Raw genomic sequence first — 15,646 nt, forward strand, 5'->3', positions numbered from 1 at the left:
AGAAGGAGGGGAGGGAAAAAAAGCCGATAAGGGCGTTGTAAAGCTACAATTATGAATGGGTGGGATGTGGAGGGGTCAACCCAATCCGGTGAGAGAAATTGGGCAGAAGGTGGATGCTTTGCGTCACAGCACCTTGGAGAGCTAACCGGTCTTGAAACACCAACGTTGAGGGGAAATCGGGGAATACAGGATCTACACTCAATTTATATGTAGGGAAATTCTTCCGAGGTCAGACCTGAGTGGCCTGACGTGGTGATAAACACCCCATGGTACCTGCGTTCCCTTACGATTTGGCTGCAAGATGCAAGTCTCTCGTCTTTTTTTTTAAAGTTTGGGAGAGGGCGGTGAGTAGTGACGTCAATATGTTTGGGGTTTGCTCTTTGTTTGTCTTGTTTGTTCTGTTTATTCTGTTTGCCCCTCTTTCTCTTCTGGAACCCTATCACCCTATCGTCAGTCCACCAAAGTCCGATCAATTGTACATACGAGATTACTCGAAAGTGGTGGCTCGACATTGCTCTTGTTTCTTTAACTGTGCGTTTGTGGACAATGGAATAGCCCAATATCAGGCAAGACGGGTCGTACGATCTAATGATACGGTAAACCTATGGGGCACACAAACTGACGGATGGATGCGATGGGATCTTGGGCCATGTTGACACCAATTCATGTGGTTTCTCTGTGCTACCACTAGATTCGATGCCAACCCTTGGAAAAGGCCCAGGGGTAGGTCGTCATCTATTGTATTTACTTTAATTAGCCCTTGGGATCCCGGTGTTTTACAGAATGTCTATGTCTGGACTTTCACCGAAGGCTACACTTGTACACCCTTGTGGGACATCGACCTTCGAGGTTTTATTGACATATGTACTTGAAGGTACTTTGATTGGATATGATGTTTTAAGGTAAAACACCAGGGCAGTTGATTGAGTCCTCACGTGGCTCAACATACTTCCTGCTTACATGGCTCAGCTGTTGCAGCGTTAGCAATGGTCCAAAATGGTTCTCCGGGTAACATCACATTTACGCAGAGCATGAGTGACTGCCCTCCGTCTGGGGGTCTTGGCATCCACTGCTGCAGAGCTTGGGGTGTCCAACGTCGCCGGGGTTCTTGCAATGGAACAGCACATTCTTCAACTCCTCATTCTCCAGATCAGAACCCTTCAAGACATCCTTGAGATCGGCCTCGGTAAATCCTGATCATTTGGTCAGCACGATGGAACTAATCCGACAAGAGCACCGGGGTATCAGACCTTTGTCCTTGATCAGCACATCAGAGCAATAATCAAAGCTAGGTGTGCAGGTCTTCGCGGCCATACCGGTCGTGGCCAGAGCGGTAATGGCGAGGATTACTGAGGAGAATTTCATGATGAACTAAGTATGGTTTCGCTGGCAATGCAATGAGATGATTGGGAACGATCGAGGGAGAATGGCGCAATTGTTATATAAATATCCCTCGAGAAGTGATCAATGCAGAAGACAAATCCTTCGCATTCCACAATTTTCCAAGGTTCCTCCAGAAGCTTGGTTCTGTGGGCGACCGACTTGGAATGTCAATTGGAATGTAGGTGCGCCATTTCGAAGCTTGCATACCTCGAATGTGGAGAGATTTCATAGCCGAGTGATTGATCTTGCAAGATTGTTGAACTCAGCGGTATGAGATCTCCCTTAACTATTTTGGTCTGATGGTTATTTTGGTCTGAAGTGGAATACCTACCACGCGATTGACGTTGCAGACTGGCTACAGTCCAAGATGGAGCTTGGTTCTTCCAGGTCTAGATTCTGAGGGTGCCAGGTGTGCCTAGTTCTCCAATCCACGTGGAGGTACTCCCGAGGTTTCATACTTTTGGTTTGCCAATTCTTCTCTATAAAGCTGGGGACCGTTTCATTCAACCGAAGCCATCCATACATCATGAATTTCTTAAACCATGCATCGTCAAGAAGGTCTGCTGCTTAGACCCCAAAAGAGTAGTTCTATCCATAAGATAAGATAAACCCCGCACCGCTCCCCGCGACTCACGCATACATACATCTTCACTTGAGCAACATATCAATCATTCCTTATAACCCTCTCAGGGGCCAAAGTTGACCTCACATACTCTCTCTCCAGGTTACCTTTGACATGGTGCTGAACGATACCGGTAAATCTCATCCCTTCGGGGGTCGCGAGCGGCATGTGTGCATGATACCGTACCTAGATGCTGCATACTAGCAAAGTAACAAACTGACTAGAAATAGTCTCCAGCTTGGTCACGGCTGACCCAGGCCTGCCACGCCCAAATCCCACCCAGTCTTACTGGCAACACATTCCACATGCTCTCGCTGACGTTCAATCCTCGGAGTTGCCAACCGATCAAGACTTTGCCATCATTGGATCTGGGATCACCGGGCTAGCTGTGGCCAAAACCCTACTGGAACACCATCCTATCGCCACGGTAACTGTCCTGGAGGCTCGTGCGCTCTGCTCTGGGGCAACTGGTCGCAACGGTGGCCAGATGGCGGCGAACGCCGGCGAGCAGTATTTGAACCTAGTGGAAACCCATGGTACCGAAACAGCAGGCAAGATTGTGGATTTCACATTCCGCAACCTGGAGAAGATGCAAGAACTGATCAATGAATATGACGCTGCGGGATACAGTGAGATGCAAAGTCTCCAAAAATTGCGGGTGTTTCTCACGCAGCGTAAATTTGATGATTTCAAGAAAAGTATTGCGCGCTTGGAAGCGGATCACCCATCCAAGAAAGGGCTGTACACAATCTTGGATGCTAACGCAGTTCTCAAGGTCTGTCCTGGTTTTGCGGCTCAAGGGCCGTGGCATTGAAAATGTGCCCAGCTGACTTGTTGATTAGGACCATGGAGTCCATGGAACGTTTGGGGGAGCACTCCTTCCTGCGGGGACAGTCTGGCCCTATCGTCTGGTCACCAAAGTGTTCGAAGAGCTCTTGAAAAAATACCCTGGGCGACTGAAGCTTGAAACGCACACACCGGTCGAGTCCATCGAATATGCCCCAATTATTGCCTCGCCTGAGACAACCATCAATCCATACGTACTGCGCACTCCTCGCGGTCCACTGCGAACCACGGTTGTGGTACATTGTACCAATGGATATAGCGGCCATCTTCTCCCGAGATTGAGAGGGCTGATCCATCCATTCAAAGGCACAATGACTGTTCAGGACCCGGGGAACTCCATACCAAACCGGGGCGCTACAGTCTCGTGGGGGTTCCATTACCCACGCACCTCAGACCCTCAGACAAAGCGCGTGGGATACGGGCTATATTACCTGGGACAAAGTGCTAAGTCCGGGTATTTATATTTTGGTGGGGAGAATGCACGCGTGGACGAGTCAGTCTCCGCCGACGATAGCTTTGTGGCCGAGCACTCTGTTAGCCACCTCCAAACAGTTTTGCCAAAATTCTTCGGCGAGAATCACCCATCCAATTGGCGGCTGATCAGTTCGTGGAGTGGGATCATGGGTGATTCACCTGACGGTCTTCCAATTGTTGGACGATTGTCGTCAGCCTTGTCGGGGCGAAAGGGAGAAGGCGAGTGGATTGCTGCTGCGTTCAATGGCTACGGCATGGCAAATAGTTTGATGAGTGGCGAGGCATTAGCTCTGATGATATTGGGACAGGATGTTAGTGACTGGCTGCCAATTGCATATGAACTCGGCGTAAGAAGGCTCCAGGAGACGCTCACGGTCCCAAAAGCCATCGGTGCTCTGTCAAAGCTATGAGTCCACAAGTTATTCTGCCGTGTTCGGATATTTTAAGCGCACGATCCTTATCTGATCATATTTACATTTTCATCATCAGTAGGGTATCAAAATTTTTGTTGTTTGTTTTCTTTTGTACAGTGGGAGAAAAAAAATTTGCCTTGGACCCACTCTCGGAACCCATCGTATCATCCCAAAGCTGTGCAGCCTTTGCAGCCTCTTTGAGACTGAAGCAAAAGATCAAAAGCTTCGTGAAGCAAAAAGAATGGACTCGCGGGGAATCGAACCCCGGACCACTCCCATGCTAAGGGAGTATTATACCACTAAACCACAAGCCCAATTTGATGGAAGAGGCGAGCTAGTTTCGGCTCAAGTCGGCCCACTAAGAGCTTCGGGCCGAAACTCTGCTCAGTAAGTGTGGGTCGTGATGTCTCGGACATGATCCATCAATGACTGGGAATAGATAGAGGGCTTCCAGATGCGAGGTTCAGAGTCGACGGAAGAATTCTCCCTTTCTCCCCGTCCAGAACCGTTGAAGCACCGTACAGTGTATGTCTCAAGGGATAAATCATGGCGGGAGAACCTGATCTTCATCTTCTTGCGCTTGAGTGAATCCGAGGACAAGAGCAGTTCACCATGTTGAGGATATACCGCTTCCCAGAACAGTGGATCCTTTTTGTCAGTCTTGATTTTGAGTGTTTCATTAGATGAGATGGCGAAGACAACATCAAGCAGCAAGAGGTGGGTGATAGCAGCTTCGACTTCGTCCCTTTGGTAAAGACGACCAGGCGAGGCGAGGTCGGAGGTTGTAGACATGTCGAACGATACATCAAAGTAGGTCCCATGGGGTGTCGCAGAGAGGTTAGTAGATATTGAGATTGAAAAAGAGCCTCGTGGGGTCGGCAGCTCCCCCTTGAACGTGGACTCCAGTGGTGTGAGGAAGTTTTCCACAAGAGCTTCCACTGTAGGCGGTTTGGATATTTTTCCCTGTTCAGTTGAAAATATCTTGGCCGTGTACGCTGGAGGCGTCAAATTGGCTGATTGCAGAACGCCGAAGACATCATTCAGTAAAGACTGTACCCACTGTACGTGAGACATGTGCTGGACATAGGCCAGAGCCGGACGAAGGAGTTGATGTTCAGGGGTCGTTCGCTTCTTTGGGGTCAATGGAGGCGGAAGTAGTGTTCGGCGTTGTAGGCTTTGGCGGTGGGCATATGTCAATAGAATGCGAATTGTATGAGCCAGTCCTTCTGCGAGAGAATTCCCTTCTTTCGAAGTACCGTGGTCGGGCTGCGGGTGGTTTTCATCGACGTCCACCAAGTCCAGTAAAATCTCCAAATCTTCAGAAGCGGGAATTTGAATGAGATTCTGGCGCGTTGTGACACCGAAGCCCGCAATTGCCTTGGCTTCTCGGACTAGTTCGTGGAACAGTTCTTCTTCGAAAACAGTGTCGCGTGCTTGAAGTATGCGGCCCTCGATTGATTCCTCGCCATTTGACATGGGATATGTTGATTGCGAACAGCCCGAAAGGCGACCGCCCTGTATCACTCGCACCCGAACAAAGCTGGCTTTGGATGGAATTAATCCTTTGTCTAACAAAAGACTGCCATCCTCAGCTCGGCGCAGAGAGGCAAGTCCGCGGTCGCGGAAAGCCGGGGTAGCTGTGTGGTCCGGTTAGATGTGTCCAGCCATGCCCAATTTCGAATCGATCGGGCCTCACCTTCAAGAAATCCATATTGCACGCCCAATGCTTGTCTCTCGCGTGGAAGTCGAGAAATTTTCCACCCTTTGTTTTTAACAGCCAAAACCTCGTTCCAATACCGAGTCTCAGACGTAACTTCGGTGTCGAGTCTGGACGCGGCTTGTAAGAGCTTATTTGCGGCTCCGTTGAAATTTTGAACCCGCCATCCCCTTGATACCGCTGAAATGTCTTTTGTTGTGGATTCTGGCTTCGGTGGAGGGTTCACAACTTCGGCACTGAGTGAACCGAGAGGTGCGATTTGCTTGAGGAAGGGTGACATGGAAGTTTCGGCCTGGCGTGGGGCCTGTTTCGAAAGCAGCAGAGATACAAAGTCAAGGGCAAACATGGTCTCCATGTGGGCTTGCCTAGAGGGTTATCAGTATGAACTCGAACAGGAGTCGCGCAAGGCTCGACTCACATGGCGAATTGGGTGATATCGGCGCGTCGCTTATACAGTTGCTCCAAGCGTTCCGTCGAGTCAAGCTCCGTCGTGTCTTCAGTTGCATCTTCCTCTGTCTCTTCTTTGACCTTCTCTTCGGCGATCTTGTTTCGGAGAACCTCTTCATTCACGTCACGAAAGGAGCCCCACTGGTTGTTGATCTGGGCGATCTCAATAGGCAATGAATCCGGGCGAACATTTTTGTCCACTATTGGGCGTAAGGGTAGGTCGAACGAGTCTGCCATGACGTGGAAGGGGAAATCGTTGAAGAGACTCTACGGTGGTCGGAGTCGGAGTTGGAGAAGGCAGTGACGCAAGATTCACGTGATCATGGGAGCTTTTTACTGAAGAAACATGAATCAAAAGTAAAGTAAATGGGGAAAGGGGGTAGCTTGGATACCTGGAGGATTGGTATTCATTGGTCTGCTTTTGATGAATGTATCGCCCGGGCGGGTACGGAGTGATTGAATGTTTGAGGCTTCGGAGTGATCCATGGATGCATACATAATATACAACTACACCGTACCTACAGCCCTCGAGGTGTCAACTACCGCCAGTTTCTCTGAAGCCTTCATTGTTACCTGGAATCACAATTTACCACCTGAACGATGGCTTCATATCTTGTTACAGGCTGCTCGAGAGGGCTTGGACTTGCACTGATCACCCGACTGGTGACATTTCCGAAGACCGAAGTGGGAACTATCATCGCCACAGCACGTCAGGACAACTCATCTCAACTGAAAGAATTAGTGGATGCATCCTCAGGGAGAGTACAATTCATAAGCCTCGATGTCACAGATCTAGAGAGTGTGAATGAGGCTGCTGGGATAGTTGAGCACCGGCTACAGGAAAGGGGCCTCGACTATCTGATCAACAACGCGGGAGTGATGGATTGGTCACCAAAGGGAATGGAGGGAATGTATGTCAGTCCATATTCCCAGCTAATTTACATTTCCAAAGTTCCAAGGCTAGAGCCCTGGAGTGATGTTGACTTCCAACGCTTTTAGGGATAACCTCCATGAAGTATTGAATGTCAACACCACCGCGCCCCACCTTGTCTCGCGGGCTTTCCTGTCGCTCCTTCGCAGAGGCAAGAAAAGAACCGTTATCAACATGTAGGCAAGGAATTAATGAAACGCCATTCCACAGGACTGACACATAGAAATCTAGATCTACAACCCTTGCATCCATGACCATGGCCGACAATTTTCGACTGTTGCCCTCACCAGCATACAAAATTTCAAAGGCTGCACTGAACATGCTAACAGTCCAGTATGCCAAACAATATGCCAATGATGGATTTACCTTTCTTGGAATCAGCCCTGGGGTAGGTCGACGCCATTCTCTTTCAAATAGTAAGCTTAAACTCTTTGCTAATACCGACAGTGGCTTCGTACGGATCTTGGAAGCCCTCGTGCGGATCTTTCAGTTGAATTAGGGGCTGAAAAAGTGTTGGAAATTATCCAAAAATCAACGCCAAAGCAGAATGGGAAGTTCCTGAACATCCATGTCCCAGGATGGCAAGCGGCGGATGGCGCAGATCAATACGATGGCAAAGAGATTCCTTGGTAAAACAAATTTACTGAACAAAGCCTGGGAACATATAAGGTGTGTGGATTGCAATCAAAACTTCAATTTCCACCTGAGAAGGACCTTTCAAAGCCAACCAATCAGGCCCACCCTAGCTGTTCCTTTCTGTGCAAGTCACTTAGGTAGTCACTCCGAGCACCGGGAAACTTGGGAGAAAAACATCATCTTTCCTCATTCCTCCTTGGGCTGTCTCGTTCTGACAAAATCTACCAAATCGAAGAAGCTTTTCTTGTAGTGTCGCTGCTGTGTCGTGCGATTCACACTTTGAATACCAAACTGTTGCGCGTAGTCTCCAAACTCCCAATTGTCGACGAAGCTCCAAGCAAGTGCTCCCATAACGTGGACACCATCTTCATATATCGATTTGAGAATCTCTGACATGAATGACAGATAGTAGAGGCTCCGTGGAGAATCGAACAGCTGATCAGAAAGCTCTTCTGCCTCTGCCTCGGCGTAAACCGGGAAACCAAACTCGGATACGAGGATCGGGTGTCGGAAAGTATTCCACAGATAGTAAAGATACTCGCGGAAATATGTCGGTGTGATATAGACATAAGAATCCGAGCGATAGCCAATGTTCCATCCGTAGACATTTTTGGTTTCTTGGTTGACACAATAGGGGAAAAGCGAATTCGAGCTCGAAGAGTTGGCTGCACAATTATGGATTCCCTCAACAGCAGGTGAGACGACTGTTGCAGTGTAGGGGTCGATACCGAAGAAGTCGGACGTGTGGTTGATATATTTCAACTCCGATTTGCTCAGTGGCTTGGCCCCTGGGAGTGTTTTTAACACAGACTCAGGATACTGCTTGCCCAAAAATATGGGGTTTGCAAATATGCCCAATTGCATTTCTTGGAAGCGATCGGCTGCAAGTACGTGGCTGGAGTTTCTTGGGTCTTTCGGCACCCCAAAGTTATCGTTGAACTTGATACCTATCTTGCCGGTCGCTTTCAATTCTTCATGGTAGAACCGATACACCTGAGCATGTGCCTTGATGACATGATCAGCACCTTTGAAATTAAACGCGTACAAAAGAGGCTCGTTGAATGTCACCCAGATCGGGACTCGGTCTGCATAGTGAGAAAGAAGAACCTATGTCCACAAGCGGGAATCAGTATCATATTTTCATCGAAGCGCAGCCAGAAATTGCCTAATCACACCTTTCCATAATTCACAAATGCATCGACAAACGTCTCGTTTTGATAGCCAGCGTTGTTGTAGCCAATGTCAGGATGTTTCGTGATGTTGTCACCAGCGACGAACATCAAGGGACTGTCGAAATGAAGCATGGTAACGACCGGCTGTAGTGGCTGTTAGACTCTTGAATCGTGTCAACGGTATGATACGGCACAAATAACCCACCGTCATCCCAGCATCAAGGACTGTGTCAATCAAATCATCGTAATGGTCAATGGCTTGCTGATTGACCGGCGTTCCGGGAAGAGCGAACGGTAGAACTCGCGTCCAGGGGATGGTGAAACTATAGTATTGCACCCCCATAGCAGCCAGGCGTTGAATATCCTGTTTATATAAGAAGTAGTTCTCATTGGTCACAAAATCCTTGGGCTTGCTGTCGGGAACTAGCTTCTCTAGCAACGAAGGACCGCGACCATCCAGCGCAATAGCACCTTCAATCTGGGCCGCACTGCCTGCAACGCCGAAAACAAAGTCTTTGGGGAACTTGTAACAGTCCGTGGGTCCGAAGTAGTCCTGTGGGGGCAACACCAGCTCACTGCTAGGGACAGGAGTGGGACTGACGGTTGTTGAAAACATGCCAGTGGTAGTCTGAGATTTTGAGTTTCAATTTCGACATTCAATCAGGACGAGATGGGCATATCCGTGACATACATAATTATGAAGGTCGGCCTGCTTCCACATTGAGGACCACGCAGCTTGTCCATACGGGTCGTCCGAGTCGGTGGCACTGATATCGGTATTTCCGGGAACCCAGCTACCCCACGTTGTTGTTGACCAGCTAGTAGACAAGTGCTTGGCAACGTCTGTATAGGCAGAGGCGTAAGTCCGAGTTGTTGTCGGGGAGGGAATCGATGTTGCATAACTTCCTCTCAGTCAAAAAGAGCTTTCTTCGGTGTCAAATTCCATTCATGTGACTTACCGGACTGTCTCGTTCAGTGTGTACGAGAAGGGGTTGAATCTGTAGTCCGGGGTCACGTTTGACTGGGTACATTGCGGCTGTACGGAGTGACCGGTTGTCGTCAGGTATAGTTGCTGTGCCTGCACGGTGACAGCAAAGGCCGCATAGGAAAGGAACGGTACTCTCATTCTTCTTTGTAGTTGAAGATGCCTCTGTCGGATGAAAATGAGAACTCTTTTCAACCCAGGGGCAGCACAAAAGTTGGGCCGGCTAAAGGTCGGCCCATGGTAGTAGCACCATCGTCTTGGAGGCGTAGCTTGAAACCTAATTGACTCCCTTCATCCACATAGGCTCTACTCCGTACTCCGTACATTGCACCACATTTTCGCAGAATCAAGCCGCAATGGGTGTCGATCGGCAGGCTGGGCAGACGTAGCTGCACAAGGAGGAGTTGCAGTGGCCGGTTACATTGGTGGAAACCCCAGGTTCTCCGCATCTTGGCTTCGCGGGTCATTTAGAGATGTGGGGAAGGGGAACTTGGGCCGAGGGTCTCGGGACTTTTCAGACACTGTTGCCTTGTATGTCCACATTTTCTCAAAGTAGACGTGCGCCCGAAATGTCCGTCGTTGGTGAAGAAGAACGTGAATGGAGATCAAATGAAGCGTTGATTTTTTATCTGGCTTATGTGTCATAAGTTTTGGGCCCCTTTCATCTAATTGGGCTTGTGGTTTAGTGGTATAATACTCCCTTAGCATGGGAGTGGTCCGGGGTTCGATTCCCCGCGAGTCCATTCTTTTTTTTAAAAAAATTTCCTCACATAGAAAATCACCTGTAATGCCCAGGTGTCTGGTCTGGGTGTTATTGCCTCATCATTGGGGGGGAAAGGTTGTTTCTTTTGTCTGTTCCTAGGGTCCTTCATGTTTTCCCCAAGGTGAGCTGTGATATACCCGGCTGAATTCAAGCACTGGAGGTGCCCACAAGTTCTGATGTTCCAAGGTTGCATTCGTCTGTGCCTAGGTGGGTTTTCGTATTCATTTACCCAGCCCTGGAGGTGGATTCATGGATATGCATATTGTACCTAATCTTCGCCTCAGGGCTGGGCAGACCTCGGGACTCTTTTATGAAAAGATTCACAGATTTTGCCTAGGTAAGTGTTATCTAAGAGCTGTTTATCAATTTGGTCTGCAACTCCAATTTATTTTCTTACCTAGGAATTGAGTATTGCCTCCAGTCGATAACATCACAACACCTGGTAATAAAGCTAGAAGCTAATACTACCTAGGTAGATGTGGATAGTTGAATTTGACCTATATGTATCATGTCCAGGTGCTCTCCCCAGATGATATGGAGTCCCCCCACCCGGGGATATATAACGGCAAACCTTTTAAGGAATGCTTATCTCGCCCCTCCCTCCCCCTTTAAAAAGGCAAAACAAAACGACTGGACTTTTGTAAAAGGTCAGGAAACACTCGAAGGATCGATGATGATAACCTTGGAACTAGGTATGCTGCTATACGGAGTACTTGAACCTGAACTGGGTAGCCGTTACCGGGCCATACTCTGTGCGGAGTACGGAGCAGACTGACCGGAGTTTGCGGTCAATAAGACCAAAAGAATTGTGACTTGGTGATATAGGCCAAATGGGCCAAAATTCATATGGCTCGCATGGCTTAGTGGTAAAGCGCATCACTAGTAATGATGAGATCCTCGGTTCGACTCCGAGTGTGAGCATCTCTTTTTTTGTATTTTTTTTCCGACTCTTTTTCGACATGCACTTCCAAGGTTGTCTGTCTTCCAGTGTCTTTGTGCAGCGAAACATGATTCGATGCGCGAAACTGGCGGGGGAGAAGCTGGTTTTTTTTAAAGCCATGTCTTATCATCAATACACCCCTGGAGACAATCTGCAGGTCACACTACATAGACATCGACTGCCACAACTCGCGATTGCAGGTATAACAGTCCCCGTATGAAGAAAGCAACGGATGGATGGGAATTATATGGAGAGTAGTTACACTGGGGCAGCATCACCTACTCTGCCCAATCAAAGTTGATTACGATTCGCCCAGCCACCTCTCCCCTGCGCAGTCTTTCCACAGCTTCGGGCATGCGGTTCACTGGGTAGACCTCGCATATCTGTTGAAGCATCCCCCTTCGAGCAAAATCCAATGCCATAGCAGTGTCTCTCCTACTACCCACGAGGGTACCTTTGATGGTAAGATTTTTGAAGATGTATTCGCAGGGGTCAGCACCCAGCATCGTTGATCCCGCGGCAGGGAGACCGATACACATGACGGTACTTCCGATGCGTTCTCCGACAAATGAGATGGCCGTTTTGTATGCGGCTGGTGCTGTCACGAACACCCCATGGGCGCCAACCCCATCGGCGATTTTGATCACAGAGTTGGTCGCATCAGTCTCCATAAAATCCACGAACGCTTCAGCTCCCATTTGCAATGCTAACCTGCGCTTGGAGTCTCCCGTGTCCACCACAATTGGGCGCATACCCATTGCTTTGGCTAATTGCACTCCCTGGATACCAACACCACCACCTCCCCCGGGAAATACAACCCAAGCTCCAGACCGAAGGTTGGATTCAACCAAAGATCGATACATGGTGCTTGCACTGCACATGATTGGAGCGGCGACTTCATCCGGAACTCCATCCGGAATCGGTGATGCATATCTGGCTGGGGAGACGAGGTATTGTTGATAGGTACCTGTTTCAATGAGCCATCATTCGGACATCGTGTTGCCGAGCTCTACCCACCGGCTACCATCAGACCAGCATGGGTTGCTTCCTTGCAGTATGTCTCCTTGTCATCCCAGCAATGGACGCAAGACCCGCATGTGTTCATGATGGGTTTGATCCCGGCCCTGTCACCCAACTGGAAATTTTTCACATTTGCACCAACTCTTACCACAATTCCCGCACCCTCATGCCCAGGGGATCGCACGCCAAAGGTAGACATCGGCGGGAGTCCTAAATCTCCTTGCATCATGTGAATGTCAGAAGAACATAGCCCAGTATATTTCAGCCTGAGAAGGATATCATCGGGGCCTAGACCATATAAAGGTAAGCATTGAGGGTATAAATAGATTGGTCTTGTTAGACCATGCCCTTTGGAATATCTATAAAACAGCCATGGACTTACCTGGCTCGGGAACGGGCACCATCTGCACATCAAGATGAAAGTTGGGGCCTTCATTGACCACTACCCCTGCCTTACAGTGACTAGGGACTTGAAATTCACCATTCATGGTGCGAGACTTGCAAGTTGATTGGTATTTTAGGGTCACTCAAAGCTTCCGAAGGGTTGAGATGATTTAGCACACTTGAGATTTCAGATAATGGCTTAAACAGCTGCAGTCAACACCGAGGCAACCTGTTGCGGAGCAATGCCGTGTCGATACCCCTCTTTTCTTAGTCGAGTTGCAAATGTACAGCATGAACAGGTCTATGAAAATGTGCGGGGATCCCCCTTAAGCCGTATATCCGTGTCTGCCCCTCAAAGATCAAACAGGACCCAAGGGGGAACGCGGGAGCCAAGAAAAAACACCAAAGATATGTTAAATTGAATGTAATTATTCACAGAGTGCTGATGCTGATTAGTCTCGTACAAAGAAAACCAGGAAAGAATCACAGATTCGCAGAATGTATGTTGGTACACCAAAGATGAAAGCCACAGAAATTCAAATAGAAGAATCAAGAAGAAAGGGGGGAAAAAAAGACAAGAAAACAAAAGGCAGAAAAGAAAACAGTGAAGGAGAAAAGCAAAGCCGAATGAACTCAATCCCAAATTAGCCACCCACAGGAGCCGCCGATGCCTATCAAAACTAGCACTGTCAAGATGCCCGCGCCGGCTTTGTCGCCCGTGGTGATAGGATAGTCAAGGCCAGGTGGAACAGTCTTCGGAGGCTTGGAGCCCGCGTTTGGATTCCCCTTACTCGTGCCACCGTCATCTTTGGTGACCGGGGCTTCCACACGGGTGATGAGGTTTGCTTGGATTACTTCGAGAGCAGCCATTTGCTGGCCAAAATCCTTTGTTTTGTCCCACTTCTGGTCTATCCATCTGAGACCGCAGACGTTTTTCTTCTCGCCGCCTGTGCAAGTTTTGGCTGCAGCTGCCCCAGAAGCCTTTAACCGCTCCATGATTTTATCATATGTGAAAGGTGCCATTTGGGTGGTCTGGGCCATCCAACGGGCCAAATAACCTTTGAATGATCGTTGGTCAACCATGCAGGTATTGACTGATTCACAAGCACGCTCGAACATCACATTTGGTGGATCATGTGAGAAGAAAACACTGGTGGAATCGACAATTTTCTGGGTACGATCTTTCCACTTTGGATCTTCCGTCTGTTCAAGATATCAGTCACAGGAAAGCCAAGGATCTCGACCTTTTTTCTTACCAAATTATACATATTGGCAGCACCTAGCAGATAGACTCCAGCGTTATAGGTCCATTCAATTCTATTGACTGGCTTGCACTCAGTCAGATCGCTAGCCCCGTCCAAGAAGCGATACTCGGGGGTCATGAAGCCGACATCGGCAGTCCAGTCCCATGCTTTCTCAGCCCAATCTGCGTATGTTTGATTGTTGGTGTATTTTGCTAGCCGAGCAGCGAGATGGAAGAAGCCACCGGTGGAGATGGTGTTCTTATAATTGTAGCCATTGTTCCAAGTGAATATCTGCCAGCGCAAGCCTCCACCACAGGAAGAGGTATCCCACCTTGGTGCCTGCGTGTTGAAAACTGCCTGCGCCATCTCAAGCCATTGGGGTTGATCATCGGGTGGGTTTGGGAAATTTCGTTCTGCGGCAGACATGGCAGCGAAGGCCCAGAAGACCTGATCGTCATTGCCTTCGGTTTTGCTTTGATTGTTTGGCATAAACGCTTTGTTTTCCCCTGCCTGCCAAAGCATGGCTTGGATTGTGATATCATTCCAGGTGTCATCGCCTGTATAAAACCAGTAATCGATAAGAGAGTTGAACATTGCGCCCGCTTCCCACCAGTAATAGGGATCGGGTAGATTTCCAGGATTATCGCCTGGGTTCATCCCGGTATAGTAACTCATCATATTGGTTGCGACCTGCTTGGCCACATGCTTGATTGAGCCTTCAATCACGAGTCAGCCAAAGTTTCACGAAAAGCCACAATATGACCTACCTCCGTCCTCAAGATCCAAATTCATTGCTTTCACCGTTGAAGTTCCCAAGAGGGCAACAGTTAATACCCCTCTCCACGAACCGTGGGCCGCATTTTTGAATAGACGCATGGTAGCTGTATATGTCTAATTGACCCAAAGAGAATCAAACCACAAGGCCTGAATAGTCGAATTTCATCAGCCACAGCATGTGAACAACCTCGGATGTCTGCAAGATTTCCTGTGTAAAGCGGATGGAGTCACTGGAGCCACGGATGCTATCAACTAGATGTTTGATGTTAGAATGGCTGCCCCCCCAAGGTCTGCGCGGATGATGATACACAGAGGCGAAAGAAAAAGACCGACCAGGCGACGTCAGAGTGAATAGAACAGCAAGGCAAGAGGGAGACACAAGTGGATCAGAAGATCACATTCCACTTGCTCCAGGAGCATTGGTATGGTAACAAGGCTTGGCTGTCTGGGTTGTCGCCGCTCCTGCGACAGACCTCGAACGCACCTCTTACAAGTGACTGCATCAAGCCTAGACCCAGATCTCATCACAACCCTAACTGAGGCGAGTTAGCCACGCGACTAAAATGCTACGTCTGATATGCCATTTCCACGGTTTGGCTCTTGTTGCTCCACGGCGGTCCGCTGCTGTGACATTCCTGAGCAGCTGTCTGAAGGGTCAATTTAGCCAATCAAAGGGGGATGTATAATCAATAAAACGCGTGGTTGATCAGGGGAAAGGGACTGAAGGAAAAGACAGGGTGGTCCCCCGGCCGCAAACGACCGCGATGCAACGATCGACGCATTCCGGTATTGCAACCTGTATCCCTGTCCAACAACAGTAACCATTTTGCCCCTCATCATTAATTTAATGCAATGAAGACTAAATCGCTTTTCCAAAATCCCTTTCCGTCGC

The 15,646-nt window shown here is 48.8% G+C and overlaps 7 protein-coding genes across 7 annotated transcripts; 2 read left to right on the plus strand and 5 right to left on the minus strand.

Moving 5' to 3' along the window:
- Positions 1-1,020: 1,020 nt before the first annotated feature.
- Positions 1,021-1,365, minus strand: N7506_002749 (uncharacterized protein; the record flags this gene model as incomplete). The annotated part of the gene is made up of 2 exons (XM_056952044.1): positions 1,021-1,193; positions 1,251-1,365. 2 exons carry the CDS (start codon positions 1,363-1,365, stop codon positions 1,021-1,023), a joined length of 288 nt encoding a protein of 95 aa, XP_056815195.1.
- Positions 1,366-2,119: 754 nt separating this feature from the next.
- N7506_002750 (NAD(P)/FAD-dependent oxidoreductase) lies at positions 2,120-3,735 on the plus strand (the record flags this gene model as incomplete). The annotated part of the gene is made up of 3 exons (XM_056952045.1): positions 2,120-2,138; positions 2,236-2,780; positions 2,848-3,735. The coding sequence occupies 3 exons, from the start codon at positions 2,120-2,122 to the stop codon at positions 3,733-3,735; spliced, it is 1,452 nt and encodes a 483-aa protein (XP_056815196.1).
- A 387-nt stretch (positions 3,736-4,122) lies between these two features.
- Positions 4,123-6,139, minus strand: N7506_002751 (mediator of RNA polymerase II transcription subunit 17; the record flags this gene model as incomplete). The annotated part of the gene is made up of 3 exons (XM_056952046.1): positions 4,123-5,375; positions 5,435-5,820; positions 5,874-6,139. The coding sequence occupies 3 exons, from the start codon at positions 6,137-6,139 to the stop codon at positions 4,123-4,125; spliced, it is 1,905 nt and encodes a 634-aa protein (XP_056815197.1).
- A 363-nt stretch (positions 6,140-6,502) lies between these two features.
- N7506_002752 (SDR family oxidoreductase) lies at positions 6,503-7,466 on the plus strand (the record flags this gene model as incomplete). The annotated part of the gene is made up of 4 exons (XM_056952047.1): positions 6,503-6,813; positions 6,902-7,009; positions 7,065-7,221; positions 7,281-7,466. 4 exons carry the CDS (start codon positions 6,503-6,505, stop codon positions 7,464-7,466), a joined length of 762 nt encoding a protein of 253 aa, XP_056815198.1.
- A 189-nt stretch (positions 7,467-7,655) lies between these two features.
- On the minus strand, positions 7,656-9,767 carry N7506_002753 (glycoside hydrolase family 1 protein; the record flags this gene model as incomplete). Its single annotated transcript, XM_056952048.1, has 5 exons — positions 7,656-8,576; positions 8,645-8,785; positions 8,847-9,269; positions 9,333-9,543; positions 9,601-9,767. The coding sequence occupies 5 exons, from the start codon at positions 9,765-9,767 to the stop codon at positions 7,656-7,658; spliced, it is 1,863 nt and encodes a 620-aa protein (XP_056815199.1).
- Positions 9,768-11,607: 1,840 nt separating this feature from the next.
- Positions 11,608-12,837, minus strand: N7506_002754 (zinc-dependent alcohol dehydrogenase; the record flags this gene model as incomplete). Its single annotated transcript, XM_056952049.1, has 3 exons — positions 11,608-12,296; positions 12,347-12,637; positions 12,732-12,837. 3 exons carry the CDS (start codon positions 12,835-12,837, stop codon positions 11,608-11,610), a joined length of 1,086 nt encoding a protein of 361 aa, XP_056815200.1.
- A 529-nt stretch (positions 12,838-13,366) lies between these two features.
- N7506_002755 (glycoside hydrolase family 76 protein) lies at positions 13,367-14,853 on the minus strand (the record flags this gene model as incomplete). The annotated part of the gene is made up of 3 exons (XM_056952050.1): positions 13,367-13,936; positions 13,990-14,693; positions 14,745-14,853. The coding sequence occupies 3 exons, from the start codon at positions 14,851-14,853 to the stop codon at positions 13,367-13,369; spliced, it is 1,383 nt and encodes a 460-aa protein (XP_056815201.1).
- Positions 14,854-15,646: the final 793 nt, after the last annotated feature.

The sequence above is a fragment of the Penicillium brevicompactum genome (genome assembly GCF_028827555.1).
Source record: "Penicillium brevicompactum strain IBT 35665 chromosome Unknown utg000001l_segment0_segment1, whole genome shotgun sequence".
Classification (NCBI taxonomy): domain Eukaryota; kingdom Fungi; phylum Ascomycota; class Eurotiomycetes; order Eurotiales; family Aspergillaceae; genus Penicillium; species Penicillium brevicompactum.